The sequence below is a fragment of the Palaemon carinicauda genome, chromosome 30, assembly GCF_036898095.1.
Source record: "Palaemon carinicauda isolate YSFRI2023 chromosome 30, ASM3689809v2, whole genome shotgun sequence".
Taxonomy (NCBI): Eukaryota; Metazoa; Arthropoda; class Malacostraca; order Decapoda; family Palaemonidae; genus Palaemon; species Palaemon carinicauda.
In genome coordinates this window covers 20122050-20143783 of record NC_090754.1, presented here as the reverse complement: position 1 = coordinate 20143783, position 21734 = coordinate 20122050, and the positions used below count along the sequence as shown (strand labels likewise).

Below are 21734 nucleotides of genomic sequence, written 5' to 3'. Positions count from 1 at the left end.
AAGATCTAAAGAAAGTGACTGTAAGGTTCAAGTTCATACAGTTCACGTCTGAGTCTATTAAAAATTTTGCCAACTTTTTAACTGCAGAGTCATACTGGCGGATGGTGGAATCCCGTTTATCCGATTCTAGGAACAAGGTGTTTTGAGGATCAATATTGGCACCATGCATAGCCGCAAACTTCATAAAGTCCATAAAGTTAGGGCGCTCTGAATGTTTGAGAAAGCGTACACAACGCGTGTTTGTACTATCTGAGACAGAACCGGATTGGGTATCGGGTGAGGGTATAGTCTCAACTCTCGCAGGAGAGGATACCAGTTGCTCTTGGGCCAGTTGGGTGCGACCAAGGCTACTTGTCCCTTGAAGGATCTCAGTTTGTCTAGAACTTTCAGCAAAAGATTCACCGGGGGAAAGAGATAAATCTTTTCCCAGTTGTCCCAATTCTGTGACATGGCGTCTGTGGCGTAAGCCTGAGGGTCTAGATTGGGAGCCACATATACTCTCAATTTGTGGTTGGATTCCGTGGCGAAGAGGTCCACTTGGAGACCGGGAACCTGAGAGAGAATCCACCGAAATGACTTTAGATCGAGTGACCATTCCGATTCTAGAGGGGAGGTCCGGGACAGGGCGTCTGCCACTACATTCCGGACTCCCGCCAGGTGGACAGCTGAAAGATGCCAACGGTTCGAGGCTGCTAGGGAGAATATGGCTACTAGAACATGGTTCAGAGGCCCTGACTTTGACCCGCCTCTGTTGAGGCAGCGGACCACCACTTCGCAGTCGAGGACCAGACGAAGGTGTTGTTTCTTGGGAAGAGCGAGACGTTTCAGGGTTAGAAGAACTGCCATGGCCTCTAGCACATTGATGTGAAAATGGCGGAACAAGGGAGTCCAAAGACCTTGAACTTTCTTGAGCTGAGAATAGCCGCCCCAACCTGATAAGGATGCGTCTGTGTGAATGATTAATTCCGGAGGCGGAAATCGAAGGGGAACTGACTTTGACAGACTGTTTGCTCTTGTCCAAGGAAGAAGTCTTTCCCGAAGAATGGGAGGAAGGCGGACTTTCCTGTCCCGGAGCTTCCGGTTCGCCCTCGAACGCCAGACACGATTGATATCTTTCAATTTTGCCTTCAGAAGAAGATCCGTCACTGAGGCAAACTGAAGGGACCCCAGAATCCTCTCTTGGAGTCGTCTGGAACTTACTTTGTCTTGAGAAAGCGTTTGGTGTTCCTTGCAATCTCTAACCTCTTGGGTATGGGAAGACACAGAGTATGAGATATAAGATCCCATTGCAGGCCGAGCCATTGGAACTTCGATTTTGGAAGAAGACGGGACTTCTTGAAGTTGATCTGGAAGCCTAGAGATTGAAGATAATGGATGACTTTGTGAGTGGCTTTTAGGCAATTTTGGGAGGTGTCTGACCAAATGAGCCAGTCGTCCAGATAGGCTACTACTTGAATCCCTTGATTCCTGAGTTCCTGAACAGCGACTTCTGCTAACTTTGTGAAGATCCTTGGGGCGATGTTGAGCCCGAAAGGCATCACCTTGAAGGAGTAACTTTTGTCCCCTAAGCGAAAGCCTAGGTACGGACGGAAGTGTCTCGCTATCGGGACGTGATAGTAGGCGTCTGTAAGATCGATAGAGGTGGTGACGGCCCCACGGGGAAGTAAGGTCCGCACCTGCGAGACGGTAAGCATTCGAAACTTGTCGCATTGAATGGACAAGTTGAGAAGGGATAGATCTAGAATCACTCTTCTCTTGTCTGAATCCTTCTTCGGGACACTGAACAGCCGACCTTGAAACTTCAGATGTTTCGTTTCTTGTATGGCGTTCTTTTGTAAAAGATCCTGGACAAATTCGACCAGGTCCGGAGTGGAATGTTGACGAAATTTGTTCGGAGGAGGAGGTCCTTGAATCCAACTCCACCCCAGTCCCTTGGAGATGATACTGAACGCCCAGGGACTGAACCTCCATTTGTTGCGGAAGGCATAGAGCCTCCCCCCTACCTGCTGCACCTCAGTATTGGTTTCAGGAGTTGCCTCCACGTCCGCCTCGGAAGTTCTTTCCTCTGCGAAAGGCTCTTCCCCTGCCTTTGTTCTGGTTAGAACCATGGTGGTAGCCTCTGCCTCTACCATACCTCTGGGAAGAGCTATGAGCCTCGTAAGACTGGTTAAAGGCAGGAGAAGTGGCGGAGGCACCAGAAAGCTGGCTCTTAGGGAGCAGAACGGTGACATAGTCGTCCGAAGGAGCCTGAGAGGTGGAAGGCTGTGCGAGGACAACAGAAGATGGAGGAAGAGGCAGCCGGAAGTTGGATGAAGCACTCTGCTGTTGCCTGAACTGGGTGGAGGTATATGGTCTAAGCTTCTTCCTACCCCGGGCTTGATAATTTGCGGGGTCATATTTGCGTTTAGGGGTCAAACCCCAACGGGCTTTAAGGCTCTGATTAACCCTAGTGGCCTCCGCCAAGACTTCCTCTACGAGATCCTCAGGGAAGAGATTTGAACCCCAACAGGAGGACCGGATGAGCTTATTAGGTTCATGCCTAATCGTCGCCTCAGCTAGGACATGCTTGCGACATCTGCGTTTAGCAGTAGCGAAGTCATACAAGTCATAATATAAAGACTGTAACGTAGCCTTGTTGAGAGACTTAAAAATACTCTCCGTATCGTAAGTCAAGGCTATCGACTCCGTGGATGTGGCCAAGTTTAGAGTACGGCCCACACGTAGGCGGGAATCATATTCCTGTTTAATGAGGGATTCCGGGAGACGGGGAAGCTTCTCACTAAACAAAACTGAGGCACAGTCTGCTGCAAGCTTGCCGGAGGTAAAGGTGGTATGGACGTTGTTCCAACACTCAATGCCTGAGGGAAGAAGGAGGGAGATTGGATCCACCTCTCGGATGGGAGGCAAGGGCTTCTCCTCCAGAGCATATTGGAAGGCAAGCTCTGCCACCTTATTGACGCATGGAGTCAAGGTGTTCTTGTCCATTAAGAACATCGTAAAGGAGCTTTTATAAGGCGTCAGCATGGTGTTAGTGCAGCCGATGTCGTTCAAAAATCTGGCCCAAACAGATTGGGCTTGCTCCTTCGGGAAGATGACCGTCTCTTTGGGACCTTGTCTAATCGAACTAAAGCTTCCTCGGTAAGCCTGGCATAACCATGAAATGGAAATGCCAGACCAGGAGGAAAGAATTCAAAGTCCTCTAGAGGACGAGTGCCAAGGCCCTCCAGAGTCAACATTCCGTCTGAGAACGGGGAATGAAGAGCCATACGCCAGGGGTTGTTCTTGGCAAACGGCGGGAGCTTAGAGGCATCCGGGATGAGAGAGCTTTGGACTCTCTCCGGAGCTCCTTGCTCTAAAGCCCCAATTCTCTGACCGAAGTTAGAGAACATCGTGTCCATCCTCGACTGCATCTCCGAAACCAACTTTGCCTGCATCTCCGACACGATGCGAAGCATGGCTGATTCGGAAAGGCCCGGGCTAGCAGCAGGAGGGGCGGAATGAACTCCCGGGTCGTGAGACTTAGAGGAGGAACCAGAGGTCTTTGAAGACGGGTTCGTACAATGTTTAGAGCCATGAGAAGTCTTGTGAGGCTTGCGAGCTTTGGGTAAGGTTCTTGAAGTAGACTTATCCTTAGGGGGAACCGGGTATGATCGTTGAGACGAATCACGGTCCCCAGAAAATCCATGAAAAGAAGAGCGATCAGAAGAAGAAGAAAGAGCGGGGCTGAGGATAGGAATCTCAGCGCCGGACACACCTGCCTCACTTACCACCCTACCTGTATCCGGCTCGTCTAGTAACATTGGTTCGACGTCCAGGTTCATGGAGGCAACATTGTCCTCCAGACCTCCGGGGGCGTCCGATGGATCTTGCTCTGGGTCGATGAGACCCGTTATAGTGGCATCAATGTGGGCAATGATGGGAGCTGCCACATGCCTAGCCACAGCAGCTGAAGACTTGGCGTTGGGGTAAACCATAGTGCAGTAGTCCTCAGATAGGACGTACGGCCGCTTAGACTTCACATTCCGGGCAAACCCACCAACCCACACCTTCAGTGTGGCCCGAGCCGCAGACTTTTGCTCCGGGGATGCCTGAAATAATAGTGGGAATTATAAAAGGGAAGACTCCCAATGGTCCTTCAAGACCATAGATATCTTACTAATAGTAAAATAAATAAGAAGGCAATATAGCCAACGGGACTCACCGAGTCAGATCCAAGGGTAGTGATGAGGTCGAAGCAAATCACACAGTTATCCGGGTGCCATACCACAACGTCTTCCAGTTGAACCCCACAAGGGGCGTGAGATCGGCAGACGGAGTGGCCACAAGGCTGGTGCAGAACAGCTGCACAGGCCGGCGTCAGACAATGCACCATCTATAAAAAGAATAGTATATGAGAAACTGTAATTCTCTTAAGTAGGGGCGGGTCCGGAGGACCCGGGCCTAACATAGGTCTAACACAAGATTAGAGCTTAACTGTACTATTCTTTAAGTAGGGGCGGGTCCGGAGGACCCGGGCCTAACATAGGTCTAACACAAGAATAGAGCTTAACTGTAATATTCTTAGGTAGGGGCGGGTCCGGAGGACCCGGGCCTAACATAGGTCTAACGCAAGGTTAGAGCTTAACTGTAATATTCTTACATAGGGGCGGGACCGGAGGACCCGGGCCTAAACATAAGTCTAACTTGAAACTAAAGTATAGCAATCCATTCCGGTCAAGCCGGGAGCATAAAAAAGGATGCAATAACAAGGAATTAAGACACATGGTGTCTGATTTCCCGGGGCGGGGTAGACCCCGGGCCGGGAAATAAAAGTATATCCAATACCAATTCATTTAGGGACTCCGGGGTAGTGATCTGTCATATATAATCATCATAGGAAATGTTATAAAATAATAGGGGGGGCGGAACTGTAGCTAAGAACCGCCAACCGAACCCGGAGGGTTTCGTATAACATAAGCCAGAATGAAAAGTGAATATAAAATAGGGTGCACCGGGATCCAACTCTGTTGACCGGTGGCCAACCAGACTAGACAGAGACGAACCCGCCGGGCCACCCGGAGGACAAAGTCCATAAACACTGAACTACCCCCTCTAAAAGGAGGGAAGGCAACGGTCCCTTAGTGGAGGGGGGAGAAGCCTAGCCGCCCACCTAGCTAGAGGGGGAGCGTGGGGGAGGATCACGTGATACGAGGCAGCAGGGCTACCAACTGACGATCCCCAACCAGACAGATCAAACGGAGTAATGGCACAAATATTCATTATAATAATAATAGCGTTAAAAATTATATGAATAAACACATAGAAAATTTTGGGCAAGGCATGCAACATAATAATTAAATCACAAAAGACACACCTGATGGCTAAAAATAACATTGCCGCCTAGCACGAAGGTCGGCAGCCATAACGATACGTAAATGATATCGGCCCTAAAATTGAACCACGAGGATTCTAAACGCTAAATAATGAATATTCACAATAACAAATAATATTTGATAATAAAAATAATACACATAGTAACACCGCAAGTGAAACTTAAAAGCTCTCAAAAACAGGAGTACCAACTGTAGTGAAATCAAGCAAGATCGATATGAACGAAGAGAATAAACTCTTATAATATAAATATTAAACGATCTAGGTTGCTCAAAACACAGTAAAACCCAGCTTGGTACTTAACTTAGACGGTGTCTCCTGGGAAACCGACGAAGAAGCCATAATTCAATGGAAAATAAACCAAAATCGAGAGCACAACAAAAATGCGGGTTACTATACTCGTCGCGCTAAAAGGAGTTGAGTTCTGAGCGGATGCATTGTTAGTAGTACCGAGTGAGGTTGAACGGCTCTCCTCTATTGGGGTTTCTGTCGTGGATTAATCTAAATAGTGCGGGACCTCTGGATTATACGCCCAATTTTATACCGACACCAATAGGTGAGCGAGCTAGTTAACCTAGCACTCCTTTACATTTTTTCTCTGGTATATTTAGCAGTAAATTACCTAAGAATAAGTGCTAAATGGAGCTTATTCACTGGGCGGCACAGGTTCGAGCCCAGAAAACAGTTATTGTCACAGCAACGATAAGAAACTAATAATAAAAATATAAGTTTTTTTCAAAGAGAAGTGTATTCAATCACTTTGTAAACCAATTACTATAGAGAAGTGTATAAACGTTCATTTGCAATATTCTAATAGGCTAAAATTACAGCCAAAATAGGATTTTATGGAACTTCCAAAATATTGGAAGCAAAGGTAAGCACAGTGTAGTTATAAGAGATACAGAGGAACCTCTACATCCGAACGTATCTACATCCGAATTTTCCAACATCCGAAGTAAAATTCGAGCAAATTTTTGACTCTACACCCGAATTTTATTTCGACACACGAAGTAAACATTACGCCATTGAGCGTCGAGTGCTCAGTTCTCTATTCTTGTGTGTATCGTGTGGTTGTCCTCTGTTTGGTCTGTTATTAACAGTACTTATTTTCTTCCTTTTCTCACATTTCCCTTTTGATTTTACCTATAATCATGGTGCCTAAGAAGCCAAGTTTCAGTACAGGAAGAAGGCAATTCTTTCATTAGAATTGAAGCAAGAAATTATAGAAAAGCGTGAGAGCAGTGTGCATGTGAGTGATACTGTATGGCTAAACAATATGGCCGGAATAGGCCTATGATCTCGTGGATCATCAAGCGGAAGGCAGCCATTAAAGCAAATAACCATCGAAGGGGATCACCATTATTACAAGACATCGTAGCAATACCCTGGAAGAGATAGAACGCCTTTTGTTGATAGGGATAAAGGACAAGAGATTGTTGGCAACGATCATTTGTGAGAAGGGCCAGCGTGATGAACAGAAAGAAAGAAAAAAGTGAAGCAAAGAAAACCAAGATAGCATTAACAAGCTCTTTTAAATAAGACTTCTCTCTTTTTCTGTTTCTCTCTAAACATAGCATTAACATGTTCTTTAAATAAAATCTCTCTCTCTCTCTCTCTCTCTCTCTCTCTCTCTCTCTCTCTCTCTCTCTCTCTCTCTCTCTCTCTCTCTCGTTCTTCTTCGGTGTTATAGTGTTAGATACGTCTACGCCTATTATTTTTTTTCCGAGAGAGAGAGAGAGAGAGAGAGAGGGAGAGAGAGAGAGAGAGAGAGAGAGAGAGATTAAACAAAAATGTGTTTAGAGTACATATGATTTTTAACAGCGTCAACAAGTTGAAAAACAATTAAATGAAACTAAGAAAGTAATAACAGCTAATCTGAATTCCTTTATTAACTAAAACAAATATTGATACAAACACACTAGTGTGCGCATGCACAAACACACACAAACACAGGTGCAAGAATTACTACGCAATAAGAGAGACGGTCGGGGAGGAGGTAGAGATGGTGACTGCGATAACATACCGTAATTCATCACTGAAAGTAATGAAAATAAAAAATCAAAAGAAAAAAATATAAAAAATTTGAAATATAAAAATTAAAAAAATAAATAAATAAGCTAAGTTAAATTAAAATTTCCGTAGTGTAATTTACGGTATGTTATCGCAGTCACCATCTCTACCTCCTCGCCGATCGTGTCTCCTCATGCGTGTGTGTGTGTTTGCGCATACGCACACGAGTGTGTTTGTATCAATATTTGTTTTAGTTAATAAAGGAATTCAGATTCGCTGATATTGTTTTTTTAGTTACATTCAACTGTCTTTCAACTTGTTAACGGTGTTAAAAATCATATGTACACAACACATTTTTGTTTAATCTCTCATTTTTGTTTAATTTCTCTCTCTCTCTCTCTCTCTCTCTCTCTCTCTCTCTCTCTCTCTCTCTCTCAGAAAAAAAATTAATAGACGTCTCTAACACTAACAGTGAAGAAGAACAAGAGAGAGAGAGAGAGAAAGAGAGAGAGAGAGAGAGAGTATTTATTTAAAGAACACGTTAACACCATGTCTACCTTCTCGCCGATCGTCCGTCTCTTCCTGGCGTAGCAAATCCTACACCTGCGTTGGCCTGTCTCTAAGGTAAAGTGGCAATAAAACACATTTTTTATTCATTATTTCTGTATAATTATATTTTTTATATGCTTCTTTCATATTATGCAGTTATGTTATTGTTAAGTGTAATTATGTGTAGCCATTTATTAAGGATTTATTATGGGTTTTTAGGCTGAGGAACGAATTAAATGAATTACCATGTATTCTTATGATAAAATTCGTTTCTACATCCGAACATTTTCTACATCCGAAGTAGGTTGTGGAACGAATTAAATTCGTATGTAGAGGTACCACTGTATAATTAATTCAATATCTCAAATTTTGATTTCCTTTCACTCATGATGATGTAAAAGTAAAGATGGAGCACGAAATTAAAATCCTAATTAAAACTATTTTCTTAGACCAAAACCAAAGTGATTATATTGAAAACACAGTATCCAGAACTCAATAAGTCGGTTACTACCATGCATTTGTTGTTAACACTCATAACAAACAAAATCATTTATATACATAAAGTTACCTGCCAATTTGCAATGTGTCGACTATACATGATCTTCAGCACCAAGCCAATCACAGCACCTAGGGGTTAAATTCAAAATAAATATTAAACAGAAGAATATATTCAGATTGAGCAGCAAAATAATTACAACCTAAAAATACTGTGCTGTACAATACACAGTACAGTAATACCTTGACAATCGAGCATTCCGAGATACAAGCTAGCCTCCGAGCAAAATTTTTCATTGAGATACAAGCACAATCTTGAGATACGAGCACGCTTACAGATGCTAACGCTATGCGGACGAGCGCTTGAGAGTGCTCTAAGCCTGCATCACTCGTTCACTTCACGTTATCATCGACTTCAGTACACGTCTCCCGTGTTGTTTTTGCATTATTTACGTGATTTTAACTCTACATTTGAGAACATTCTTCATAATAAGTGATGGGTCTTAAGAGAGTGAGTGGTAAAGTTGCTAGTAAAAAAAAAACCCATTATGACAATAGAGGTGAGGAATGAAATCAATGAGTAACATTAGTGTGGTATCCATGTGAGTGAGTTAGTATGCCATTACGTGCTGAGTACATCAAGGATATGTACAATCTTCTAACAGTAAAAAAAAAAAAGTAGATAAGAATAAAAAGTTTGAAGAAATCAAGCTAAGTTCAGTTGATTTAATTTTAAGTTTAAGTGATACGGCATGTGAAAGGAACAGTAGATATGGTACCGTCCAAGTCTCTCATTTCCTTCCTCCCTCCCTCCTCCGCACACACAGCCATTAGCCGTTATCGTCTGTCTCAAAGGTAAGAACTCCATACTAAAACTGTATTTCATAGCCTTTCACAGCAATCATTCATATCATTTTGTGAGTGTATGTAAAGTTCATTTATACTATACAGTAAAGCAATTAAAACATGTTTGTTACATTATTATCATAATTGATTTGGGTGTTTTCAGAGGGCAGAAACGGATTAAACATTTTTCAGTTATTCTACAGTATATGGGAAAAAACTGAATAGAGATACGAGCAAATTGACATACAAGCTCAGTCCGGGAACGAATTATTGTATACTTATATATCAAGGTATTACTGTAATACAGTACTGCGCTGTATATCAAGTACCACACAAAAAAATAGTGCTCTCATAATATACTAAATCAAATATAATATGAGTAAGACTGATATGAAAAACATTAATATATAATTAAATGGAATATACAGTACAGTAATCCCTCTCATCTTGCAGCTCACCTATTGCAACTTTAATACATCGTGGATTTATAAATATAATTTAAGCAAATCTACATCGTGAAGGCCTCTTTATATTACGGGTTTCTGCAAGCAGATAAGTTATATTTTTTCAGATTTTACCGTATTTCCTGTGTCATAAGACACTACAAGTGGTAACATGCACTCTATAATACGTATACAATTTTTGAAAAAAAAAAAAAATGGTAAACATGGAAATCCTTTGCATTTTTTCTAACCATACAAACCTGAATTTCTTTACTATGGAGATACATTTCATCGACAGCTGAAACTAGCCGTAAAGGTGAGGTAGTACTCACCACCCCCAGACTGGCCAGCGGGGGGAGTGGCAGGAGGTGGAGCCTCCACCTTGCTCACATGCGCAGCAGCGAACACACTTCACTTTGCAATTACAGGCAGGACATCTAGAGGTTAGGTCAAAATGTGTAGAGAGCTTCAAGTTTGTATGGTTAGGAAAAATACAAACTATTTCCAAATTTGTCTATTGTTCCTGCCCCAAATACAAACCCTTCAGTTCTTTATGATGGAGACTAACATTTGGGAGAGTGGAGGTCCAAGATCAAATGGCTGACCCCTGACCCACGGTGTGACCCTTATGCAGTGTAAGAGCTTGTGTAAGAGCCCACCCTATCACCTAGCTAACTCTGCATATGAGTTAAAAGGCCTGACCAATTACGCAAAAGTGTGAGAAATAGAAATGTGACTTGTCAAGGTATAGACTTCCTCGTTACTTACATGGACGTTAAATGATTCTCCCCTCACTTGGAGACTGGGAATGCAACAATATACATGTACTATATATATTAGGACACACAAGAGGCAATGATACTCACCTACAGTCAGTAGAGGCCAGCTTGCAGAGTTCTTCGGTTTGCTCAAGCCCGAAGAGAGGGGAGAATGAGAGACGTAAAGGGCCAGTCACACGCACATTCATACTAGACTTACAACCAGGTAACATCTGCCCTCAACTGATTTTCACCTGTCCTACGTGGGAGCTGAGGTGTTACTGATCATGCTTAGTGCAGCCACCACGGGACCTATGGAGAATGTAGCAAGGCTCCTGTGGGTTACATTCTGCAGGTACAGGTAATAATGTAGTCGGTGAAGGTAGACTGATGTTTCCACATGCCCGCCTGAAGAGCATGCATCACATAGGTTTTTTTCAATGCCAGGGATGTTCTTACACCCTTCAGATGTCCTGAACTCCCAGTCTACAGTCAAGAGGAGGCAATTCTGCTTAGAGGGCTCGTTCAATGACTTTCCTGATCCAGGATGATAGTGGGTTCTTTGTTACCTTCCTCTTGATCCTACTTATGCTGAGAACAGTCTGCTGATCTATGGTCGAGCTCGCATAGTCTGTTTAAAGTACTTCCTCAGCGCCCTTACAGGGCATAATAACAGTTGATCTACATCATCAGTTAAAGTACAGGGATTCATTCTGGAAGAGCCAGAATCTAGGCTCTGCTACAGCTGGATTTTGAGTCTTTGCAATAAATTCAGGGACAAAGCTGAGAGTCACTAGACCCCATCCCATTGAATGGGCAATATTGTAGGACAGACCATGCAGCTCCCTGACTCTCTTTGCAGAAGCCAGGGCTAGGAGGAACACTGTCTTTAGTGTCAAGTCATGTTCTGAGGCTCGACTAAGAGGTTCATAAGGAGCTCCTTTCAGAATTGTAGTACTCGTACTACATTCCATGGGGGAGATCTGACTTCCAAATAAAGTCAAGAGAACTCGAAACTACGTATGAGAAAAGATAATTCCATCGAGGAGGAAATGCCAACTCCATTCAATTTGAAGCCAAGACACAAGGCTGAGCGATAGCCTTTCACCCCCAACACTGAACAGAGTTTTCTTCCCTGAGATACAACAAGAACTCTGCTATTGCTGGAATAGAGGTACTGAGTGGAGGGATGCCCCTTCCACAACACCAAACACTGAAGATATTCCACTTTGCTTGGTAGATTGCAGTGCATAACTCTCGGAGGTATCCAGACATCTTCCTCACAACTGGTTGCGAAAAACCTCGTGCAATGAAGAGTTGCTGGATAATCTCCAAGTGTGAAGACGTGGCGATGCTACATCCCTCTGGAATATCTGGATATGTGGTTGTTTCAATAGCTTGGGAAGTGGAGGGAGTTCCCTCGGTGCCTCTGTGAGCAGATGTAGAAGTAGAAAATCTGTGAACCATTCAGCAGTTTGCCATATCAGAGTTATTAAGGTCATTGATAGGTAGTGTGACAGTCGCACTTTGTTCATAAGCCTCCTTACTGGCAAAAGGGAGAAAGCATAGACATCTAGATTGTCCCAAGGGTGTTAAAAACGCTTGAAGATCTGACACTGGAACACAGTACAACGGAAGCTTCCGGTTGAGAGAAGTCACGAAAAGGTCTATTGTTGGCGAACCCCACAAAGTCAGGACTTTGTTTCCTATCTGTTAATTCAAAGACCACTCGGTGCCAACTATCCAAGACTTCCGACTCAATTTCTCCATCAAGATACTGTATTTCTTTTGCCGGGATGAAACGAGCTGAGAGCGTCACCGAGTTGTCTTCCGTCCATCTTAACATTTCCACAGCCAGCTGGCAGAGGGGCTGTGAAAAAGTACCTCCTTGTCTGTTTACATAGGCCACAACTGTAGGGTTGTCACTCATCAACACCAAGCAGTGTCCTGAGAGGAGTGGTTGGAAGTGTTTGATAACTAGAAAGGCTGCTCTCATCTCTAGGAGGTTTATGTGACAGTGTTGCTCGGCTTCAGATCATAGTCAGGAGATGGTGTGTTGCAACAGATGAGCCCCAACCCTTCTTTTGATGCAATCGTGAAGAGCATCAAATCCGGGAGAGGAGAAAGGTCTATTCCTATCAGTAGGTTGGTATCTGATACTCATCAATGCAGGTCTTTCTTCAGCTCTGACCCTATGGGAATAAGGGTGTCTGGAGGGTCTTTGTGCTGAGACCAAAATGTCTTCAGCTGCCACTGGCGAGTTCAAGTCCAGAGATGGTTGTTGGGAACTAGTGCCTCCAAGGAGCTGAGATGTCCCAGCAGCTTCTGCCAATGATGTGCTGATAGCTTGTCTCATTCTAAAAATGGTTCTGCTATTCGTTTTAGTTTCCCTACTCTTGGTAAGGCCGGGAAGATTTTGCCTAGATTCGTGTCGATGTTCATTCCCAAATATACCAAATTTTGAGTTGGCTGTAGTGACGACTTCTTGAGATTTACCATGATCCCCAAATCTTGGCAAAATTTGAGAAGTTTGTCTCGATGGAGCAGAAGAATCTCCTTTGATTGAGCTAGAATCAGCCAATCGTCTAGGTAAAGCAGGAGTTAAATGCCGTTCCTGCGTGCCCATGTGGACAATAAGGTGAACACTCGAATGAACACTTGTGGTGCTGTGGACAGGGCGAAGCACAGCACCTTGAACTTGCATCATTTGTTGTAGTGGGAGAACCTTCGATACTTCCTCGAGGCAGGATGGATAGGGATCTGGAAGTATGCGTCTTTTAGATCTAGTGTGATCAACAAGTCCTTTGGTCTGACCATTAGTGCTGTGTCCATCTTGAAACGGAGTTTGCTGAACAAACTTGTTCATGGTTGAGAGATCTATGACTGGTCTCCAACCTTCAGATGCCTCTTTGACCAAAAATAGGTAACTGTAGAAGCCTGGGGACTCTTCTCAAACCTCTTGAGAGAGAGATCTTCTCCAGCATGGTCCGGACTTTGGCCTGAAAAGCCTGCTCCTTCGTGTAGGAGTTTGTGATCACTAGATGGGAGGTTAGAGGAGGGAGAGAGAGAGAGTAAATGGGACATGATATCCCGCCCTGAGGACGGCAACAGACCAAGGTTCATCCCCATGAAACATCCACCTCTGCCATCTGCTTCAGAGGCATCCTCCCACCGGTAAATTGGTCAGAGTCCTGTGGGTCAAAAGGGTTGCCTTCGGCTCTGGGTCTTTGGGGCCGATGGTTGAGGCTGCTGAGGACCTTCTTTTGACATTGATGCTTTGGCTGATAGGAGTGTTGCTATTGATGAGGTTCTGCAGGATATGAGGGGGATGTCATTGCCCTTTGGAGGAGGGAGTCCTGACCTGTTTTCCTCCAACTTTCTGTCACTGCTTCTAAGTTCATCATTAAAGAGGGAGGGGCTGTTTATGGGGAGGGGGTTTACCTAGCTTCCATGGCTTCCCTTCTCGGGACTTGTTTCCTAAATCTTGAGATGACTGCGTCCCACTGTCTCAAGACCCAGTTGACCCACTGGTTAAGGAAATTATGAGTTAGGAATTCTATGGTCTGAGTGCCAAAAAGCAGGAAAGCAGACATTGCTTTCCTGTTCTGTTTGTCAGTGAAGTTCTAGCTGCCACTAGGGAGCACTTCATCACTCTCTCCATATTTGAGGCATCCGCTGCCGATAAGTTTACCGACAGTGAGGGCAGCCTGTCTAACTACAAGTTATGAGTCAAGGCTGTGATTGCTGGATCTGGAGGAAGAGGGAATGGGGCGTCATCCACTATAACATAGAAATTTCTCTGCCTGACATATGGTGGAGAGAATAGGCGAGAGGAATGGACGGGACTTAGGGATTATAAATCCTCTGCTACATGAGTGTAAGCTCTCTTTCTGGCTCCCTTAACTCCTTTCAACTAAGATAGGGCTACTTTAGCCTTGGTTGGTCTAGGGGTGTCATAAAATGAATTAAGAAGTGTGTACTTCCCTTCTGTCAGAGGAGGGTCTAGTTCCTCAAAATTGTTTACCTTCCTTATACAGTACAGGCTATGACCTGGTGTAAAACATGATCTGCATCTCTCTATTGCAGGGGAGAGATTCTTTGCCTGCTAGGTGGTGATAATTTGCTCTGTGAGTGGTCGAAACCGTCGTCAAAATGTTCTTCCTCGTCCGAACTCAAGTCCCTAGGAGCCCGGAGAGGCTGTAGGTTGTCAACAGTAGTCTGGTGTGAGGCACGAGACCTGGAAGGCAGTCCGCAGTGCTCCGGTTGTCTGAGGGACGTTCTTCTGGTGGCCTTTGACTCATATGTGAAGCCCAATTTTTTGGGATGGTTTTGGAATCTCCCTGTTCCCATGGGAGGATGGAGAAGTTAGTTAGGCGAGAGGGTTTTGCCTTCCTGCCTTCCTCTGTCAGATTAGGGTCCTTAGAAGGAGTTGTATCCTTGGAAGGAGCCTGTTTCCTTGGAAGGAGCTATATCCTTGGGTGGAGCTGAATCCTTGGAAGGAGCTGAAGTTGTGGAAGGTTCCTTAAACAATGAGGGGCCAGGAATTGCCAGTTCCAAGTCTATAGATATCAACCAATAGTTGTCCTATAAAGTAATTTCTCTAGGAGATCTTCTATAAAGTAATTTCTCTAGGAGATCTTAAGTCCCTGCTCGTTCTAGGGATGATAGATGATAGAAGATGGAGGGGTTTCCGCTCTGTGCTGCCTCTTATGTTTCTTGGGTATGATAGGAATAATTCCTAATTTATCCCAAATTGGGTCCAGGCAAGTGGCCAGTTTGGATCGTAAGTATTGATTATACCTAGAGGGATTGTGTGGAGACGAGAGGTATCTAGTAAATCTAGGGAGTTGTGCAATCTTTCATCTGGGATCCGAAGGAGTGGAGCTCCTTGCTTAAAAACTCAAAGCCACCAAAGGAATTATCAGTGTTTTTTAAAGTGAAGAGGACGACTCTGTAACCACTTGCTTCAAAGCTTTCACTAAATCCTGAAACCAGGGTTAATCCCAAGTGAAGGAAACCGTCTTTGCTGATCCCTGTTTCCAAGGAAAAAGTGAACATTCATCTGGATGGCCTGGAAGAAGATTAAATTTAGTTGCACGATGTGTTTGTGTACTCTGATCTCCATGCCCATGCATTGGGAGCTTGCTGAGAAGGCGAGTGATGTGAAAGTGAGAAGCGCACTGGCTTCTGTTGATAGCGACAATCGCGTGCGCATTGATCAGGCACTCACTGAGAGGGCAAGAATAAGTAAGGTAAAACTCTCGATTGACTAGAAGTGTCTAACACTCTTCTAAGTGGGGAACGCTGGCGAGGCGAGCGTTGATGAGGTGGTCGCTAATGAGGCAAACGTTGATGGGGTGAGCGTTGATGAGGTGATCACTGGCGAGGTGAGAGTTGGTGAGGCAATCGCTGGCGAGGTGAGAGTTGGTGAGGCGATCGTTGATGAGGCAATCGCTGGTGATTCAATTGAAGAAGTGGAGAGCATTCTTGAGGCAGGTCCAGACTCTGAGAATATTGCCTCTCCTTTAGTTCATTATAACTTAACCTCTGTCAAGTCATCCCAAGCTCACAATGGTGAGCGTGGTGTAATGTGGTCTGCTTGGTGAGACTGCCTAACCTCATCTTGGGTTCTATCGCGTTCATGGGAAATGCGCATAAGAGTGTGTGTGCACTGGGTTCCCTCAACTATGGTTGATTGTTCAAATAGTACTCTTTCTCATTTGCTTTCCCACTATCAAGTTCGTCTGCTAAAGCGCTTTGCAGCGATTCTGACATGTTACTTATTTGATCTTTACTAAGGGAGTGTTGATTAGGGAATAACTCAACTAAATCAAAATTGACAGAAACGAAGTACCGAGTTAAATGGTGGACTCTGCTCTTTCCAGCCTTGAGGCAGATGGTGTGTTCTAAAAACAATCCAAGCAAGCGGGAAGATTACTGTAGTCGATGTCGGCGATTCTCCATTGCTGTAGTCGCTGACGGCAATTCTCCCGCAAGTGGGAAGATTGCTATAGTCGCGGTTGGCGATTCTCCCTGCAAGAGGGAAGATTGCTGGATAGAGGTTGGTGGAAGGTAACTCTCCCTCGGAAGGGAAAGTTGCCTAACACTTGGTGGAGGTTAACTTTCCCTCGTTAGGGGAAGTTTTCCAGCACCTGGAGAGTGGACCTCCTTACAGCATTCTCTGCTTCCCGTCAACAAGCTGAGCTCAAGTTGAAGGTAGGCATCAAGAGCTACCTTTGATGTTGAAACTGTTTCCATTCAAGCAGTTACTGGGTCACCTTACTACTCCAGCATTAAGAGAAATGAGGGAGACCTCAAATGAACAGAAGATTCTCGAAACAGCTTTCATTCAAGCAGTTACCGGGTCACCTTACTACTCCAGCATTAGGAGAAAATGAACAGAAGATTCTCGAAACAGCTTTCATTCAAACAGTTACCGGGTCACCTTACTACTCCAGCATTAGGAGAAACGAGGGAGACCTCAAATGAACAGAAGATTCTCGAAACAGCTTTCATTCAAGCAGTTACCGGGTCACCTTACTACTCCAGCATTAGGAGAAACGAGGGAGACCTCAAATGAACAGAAGATTCTCGAAACAGCTTTCATTCAAGCAGTTACTGGGTCACCCTCCTTCTCTAGAATTAAGAGGAACAAGGGAGACCTCGACAACTGTAGACTCTTGAAATTGCTTTCATTCAAGCAGTTATTGGGTCACCCTCCTACGCCAGCATTAGGAGGAACGAGGGAGACTACGACAAAACTGTACTTTTGAAACTGCTTTCATTCAAGCAGTTACTGGGTCACCCTCCTAGACGACAGAGACCCTGACAACTGTAGACTCTCGACAAACCATTCCTTAGCACGGAGACCCGAAAGCCCCAAGGAAGGCAGGAGTTGCTGCAAGCAGCAACAATAGAGGCTCCCCTTTTGATAGACGCCACCGCTTCCTAAGGAAGCGGGTTGTTTGGGGGTCAACTGCTCTATCGGGTAGTGAAGCTGTCATGCCCCAAGCACGACCCGGACCTCCCTGCGTCCAGATTGCCATCGAGACGGATGTCAATGAGGCGCTGCAAGGCATGGACATCCACCAAGAGGAAAGGATGTCTGAAGTGTCCACGGACACTGAAAAGGATCTATTGAAGAATGATCCCAAGGAGGAGTCTACTCAACCTCCGGAAGAAGATGACGTCGAGTCGGAGACCCTTCTGTCTGTGCCAGCACCAGAGCCATTACCCTCAACATCTTCCTCTTCTGCCCCTCCATCAGGCGACATGAGCCAGGCACTGGCCCATCTTACGGCCCTAATGGAGAGCATTCGTAAGCAAGGCGAAGCTAGAGAAGCGAAACTTGAGAGAGAGCTCCGTGAAGCTCGACTCTCCGCCTCCCGAGGGTCATACAAGTGACCCAGAATCCAAGACCTCCCATCCTGCTCCGAAACCAATCCCTGAAGGTATGCGGAGTTTATGCCAATCACCAACGGCAAACTCTACATATCGGAGAAGATGGGAGCCGTCCCCTTTAATGACATCCAGTTCTGCCCAAGCTTTAATGCTTACCCAGACTGCTTCATCCGACTGAAGCAGGAGCCAGCGTCGAAAGAGGAGATGGAATCCAAGGAGGTCATGGTATTCGACCACGACAAGGCACAGGCTCTCTTGTCGAGTAGCCTGAAGAAGGTGGGCTACACGAACTCGAAAGAGTCTGCCTTGAGCATGAAGCATCTTACCTTTCTTGCTCCTGCTACAATAGCCTTCCCCTTGATGTCGAAGGCTTTTAAAGCCGTTGCCAAGGCAGTGGAGGCAGGCAAGCCATGTCCTACACTAGAGGAGTGTAGACCTCTGTCGTTAGCCCTGCCCATGGAGGTTAAGGAATGGAAAGAAGTCCACCAAACCTTCTCAGTAAGGAAATTGGATGCAGATATCGCGGGACGACAGTTCAGCGAGAATCTCCCAAAACTGTCAGACTTTCTCTTGCCTAGGGAGCAAGAGAAAGTCTGAACTGCATGGAGATGTGTGCCAGGCCAAAAGAGCACCCCAGACATGAACATGGTCATGGCCAAAATGCACATGGCCACCTTAGTAAAGGACCTGTACGCCTTTATGACGGCTAGGAGAGCATGTAGAGAGTTCGTGTTTGCTGCAGCAACAGTGAAACATGAACCCAGGAAGCTGATAGCTTCCAATATCTGGGGTAAAGAGCTCTTCCCAAATGAAGTGGTCAAGGAGGTAGTTGATGGAGCCGCCACGGAGAATAGGAACCTTCTCCACAAGTGGGGCATGTCATCTAAACGTAAGTCTTCCTCGGATGCGGGTCCCCAACCTAAGAGGAAGACCAAGAAACCCAGACTACCCTCTCGGCCTGCCCAACAACAATATCCCACAGTCACCATGACTGCGGTGCCCCATGTGGTTGCTCAACCACAAACCACATTCCAGGTGGTGCCTCAACAGCTGGTTGCTCCTCAAGACACCACTCAAGAGGTAAGGGAGGACGCAGTCAGGGAGGTAAATCCTCCGGACAATCGAAGCAATGAGATGCTTCAGGTAGGAGGGGGGCTCCAACAATTTCAGGATCGTTGGACCTTCGATCCTTGGGTCCACAGCCTAATCAAGAACGAACTTGGATGGAGCTGGAGCAAGCCTCCACCAACATTTCCTCAATTCTTCCAACACTCCACTCCCTCATTGGAAGAATATACCCTAGAACTCTTGAGAAAACGGGTAATAAGGAGAGCAAAGTCCATCAAATTCCAGGGAAGGCTGTTTTGTGTTCCCAAGAAGGACTCGGACAAACTCAGTCATTCTGGACTTGTTGCCACTCAACAAGTTCATCGAGAACAGCAAGTTCAGGATGTTAACCCTTCAGCACATAAGGACCCTGGTACCAAAAGGGGTGTACACAGTCTCAATAGACCTGGCAGATGCTTACTGGCATATCCCAGTCAACCGCCCCCTCTCCTTCAGAGCCATGCCCTTCGGACTAAACATAGCCCCAAGGATCTTCACGAAAACTGCAGACGCAGTCGTTCAACAACTACGCCTAGATGGTGTTCAGGTAGCAGAGTACCTGGACGACTGGCTGGTGTGGGCAGCATCCAGGACGGCTTGTCTGCAAGCATCCAAGAAACTGATCCAGTTCCTGGAACATCTGGGATTCAAGATCAACTTCAAGAAGTCTCGACTCTCTCCAGCTCAGGAGTTTCAATGGCTGGGAATCCACTAGAACTTGAAGTCACACCGCCTCTCCATTCTCCCAGGGAAGAGGAGAGAGATTGCGGGGTCTATCAAGAGACTACTGAAATCCGACAGGATCTCAAGACGCCAACAGAAAAGAGAAAAGAGTACTGGGCTCTCTCCAGTTCGCAGCAGTAACAGACCCAGTGCTAAGAGCACAGCTGAAAGATGCGTCAGGAGTCTGGAGAAGATACGCATCAAACGCTCGAAGAGATCTAAAAAGATCGATACCGACCTTACTACGATCACTTCTCAAGCCATGGTCGAAGGCCAAGAACCTAACGAGGACTGTACTCTTACAACCACCTCCACCATCGGTAACCATCCACACGGATGCCTTGACGGAAGGATGGGGAGGTCACTCCCATCAAAGGAAAGTTCAAGGGACTTGGTCTCCTCTGTTAAAGACCTTTCACATCAACATTTTGGAGGCCATGGCAGTCCTCTTGACGTTGAAAAAACTCTCCCCTCACAGATCAGCCCACATCAGGCTGATCTTGGACAGAGAAGTGATGAGATGTCTGAACCGACAAGGCTCGAGATTGCCCCATATCAACCATGTGATATTGGCCATTTTTCGTCTGGCGGAAAAGAGGAGATGGCACTTATCATCAATTCACCTTCAAGGGTTCCGCAATGTGACAGTGGACGCTCTATCCAGGCTCAAGCCGATAGAGTCAGAATGGTCCCTAGACGCAGACTCATTCTCCTTCATCTTGCAACAAGTCACGGAACTGCAGATCGACCTCTTCGCGACGAGCGACAAAAAGAAACTACTGTACCTCGCCGCATGCGAGGACCCTCTAGCGGAGGCGACGGACGCCATGTCCCTCGATTGGAACAAATGGACCAGGATTTACCTGTTCCCTCCGACCAATCTCCTACTGAAGGTCCTCAACAGGCTGAGATCCTTCCGAGGAACAGCAGCTCTAGTGGCTCCCAAGTGGCCCAAGAGCAACTGGTTCCCTCTGTTAGGCAGATATGCGAGAAATATTTAGCAAAAGGTAAGGAGGTGTATGTTGCGTTTATGGATCTGGAGAAAGCGTATGATAGAGTTGATAGGGAAGCAATGTGGAATGTGATGAGGTTATATGGAGTTGGTGGAAGGTTGTTGCAAGCAGTGAAAAGTTTCTACAAAGGTAGTAAAGCATGTGTTAAGATAGGAAATGAAGTGAGCGATTGGTTTCCAGTGAGAGTGGGGCTGAGACAGGGATGTGTGATGTTGCCATGGTTGTATAACTTGTATGTTGATGGAGTGGTGAGAGAGGTGAAAGCTCGAGTGCTTGGACGAGGATTGAAACTGGTAGACGAGAATGACCATAAATGAGAGGTAAATCAGTTGTTGTTTGCGGATGATACTGTACTGGTTGCAGAAGCGAAAGAGAAGCTTAGCCGATTAGTGACAGAATTTGGAAGGGTGTGTGAGAGAAGGAAGTTGAGAGTTAATGTGGGTAAGAGTAAGGATATGAGATGTACGAGAAGAGGATGTGGTGCAAGGTTGAATGTCATGTTGAATGGAGAGTTACTTGAGGAGGTGGATCAGTTTAAGTACTTGGGGTCTGTTGTTGCAGCAAATGGTGGAGTGGAAGCAGATGTACGTCAGAGAGTGAATGAAGGATGCAAAGTGTTGGGGGCAGTTAAGGGAGTAGTAAAAAGTAGAGGGTTGGGCATGAAATGTAAAGAGAGTTCTGTATGAGAAAGTGATTGTACCAACTGTGATGTATGGATCAGAGTTGTCGGGAATGAAAGTGATGGAGAGACAGAAATTAAATGTGTTTGAGATGAAGTGTCTAAGGAGTATGGCTGGTGTATCTTGAGTAGATAGGGTTAGGAACGAAATGGTGAGGGTGAGAACGGGTGTAAGAAATGAGTTAGCAGCCAGAGTGGATATGAATGTGTTGAGGTGGTTTGGCCATGTTGAGAGAATGGAAAATGGCTGTCTGCTAAAGAAGGTGATGAATGCAATAGTTGATGGGCGACGTACAAGAGGAAGGCCAAGGTTTGGATGGATGGATGGAGTGAAGAAAGT

The 21734-nt window shown here is 45.4% G+C and overlaps 1 protein-coding gene across 2 annotated transcripts in view; it reads right to left on the bottom strand.

The window, feature by feature from the left end:
• The window catches only part of Nhe1 (Na[+]/H[+] hydrogen exchanger 1), a 236014-nt gene that overhangs the window by 99552 nt on the left and 114728 nt on the right, over nucleotides 1-21734 (bottom strand). For both annotated transcript variants that reach the window (XM_068353486.1, XM_068353487.1), the window contains exon 6: nucleotides 8498-8556. In XM_068353486.1, coding sequence (XP_068209587.1) covers nucleotides 8498-8556 — 59 coding nt within the window. The remainder of the gene's footprint in view (nucleotides 1-8497; nucleotides 8557-21734) is intronic.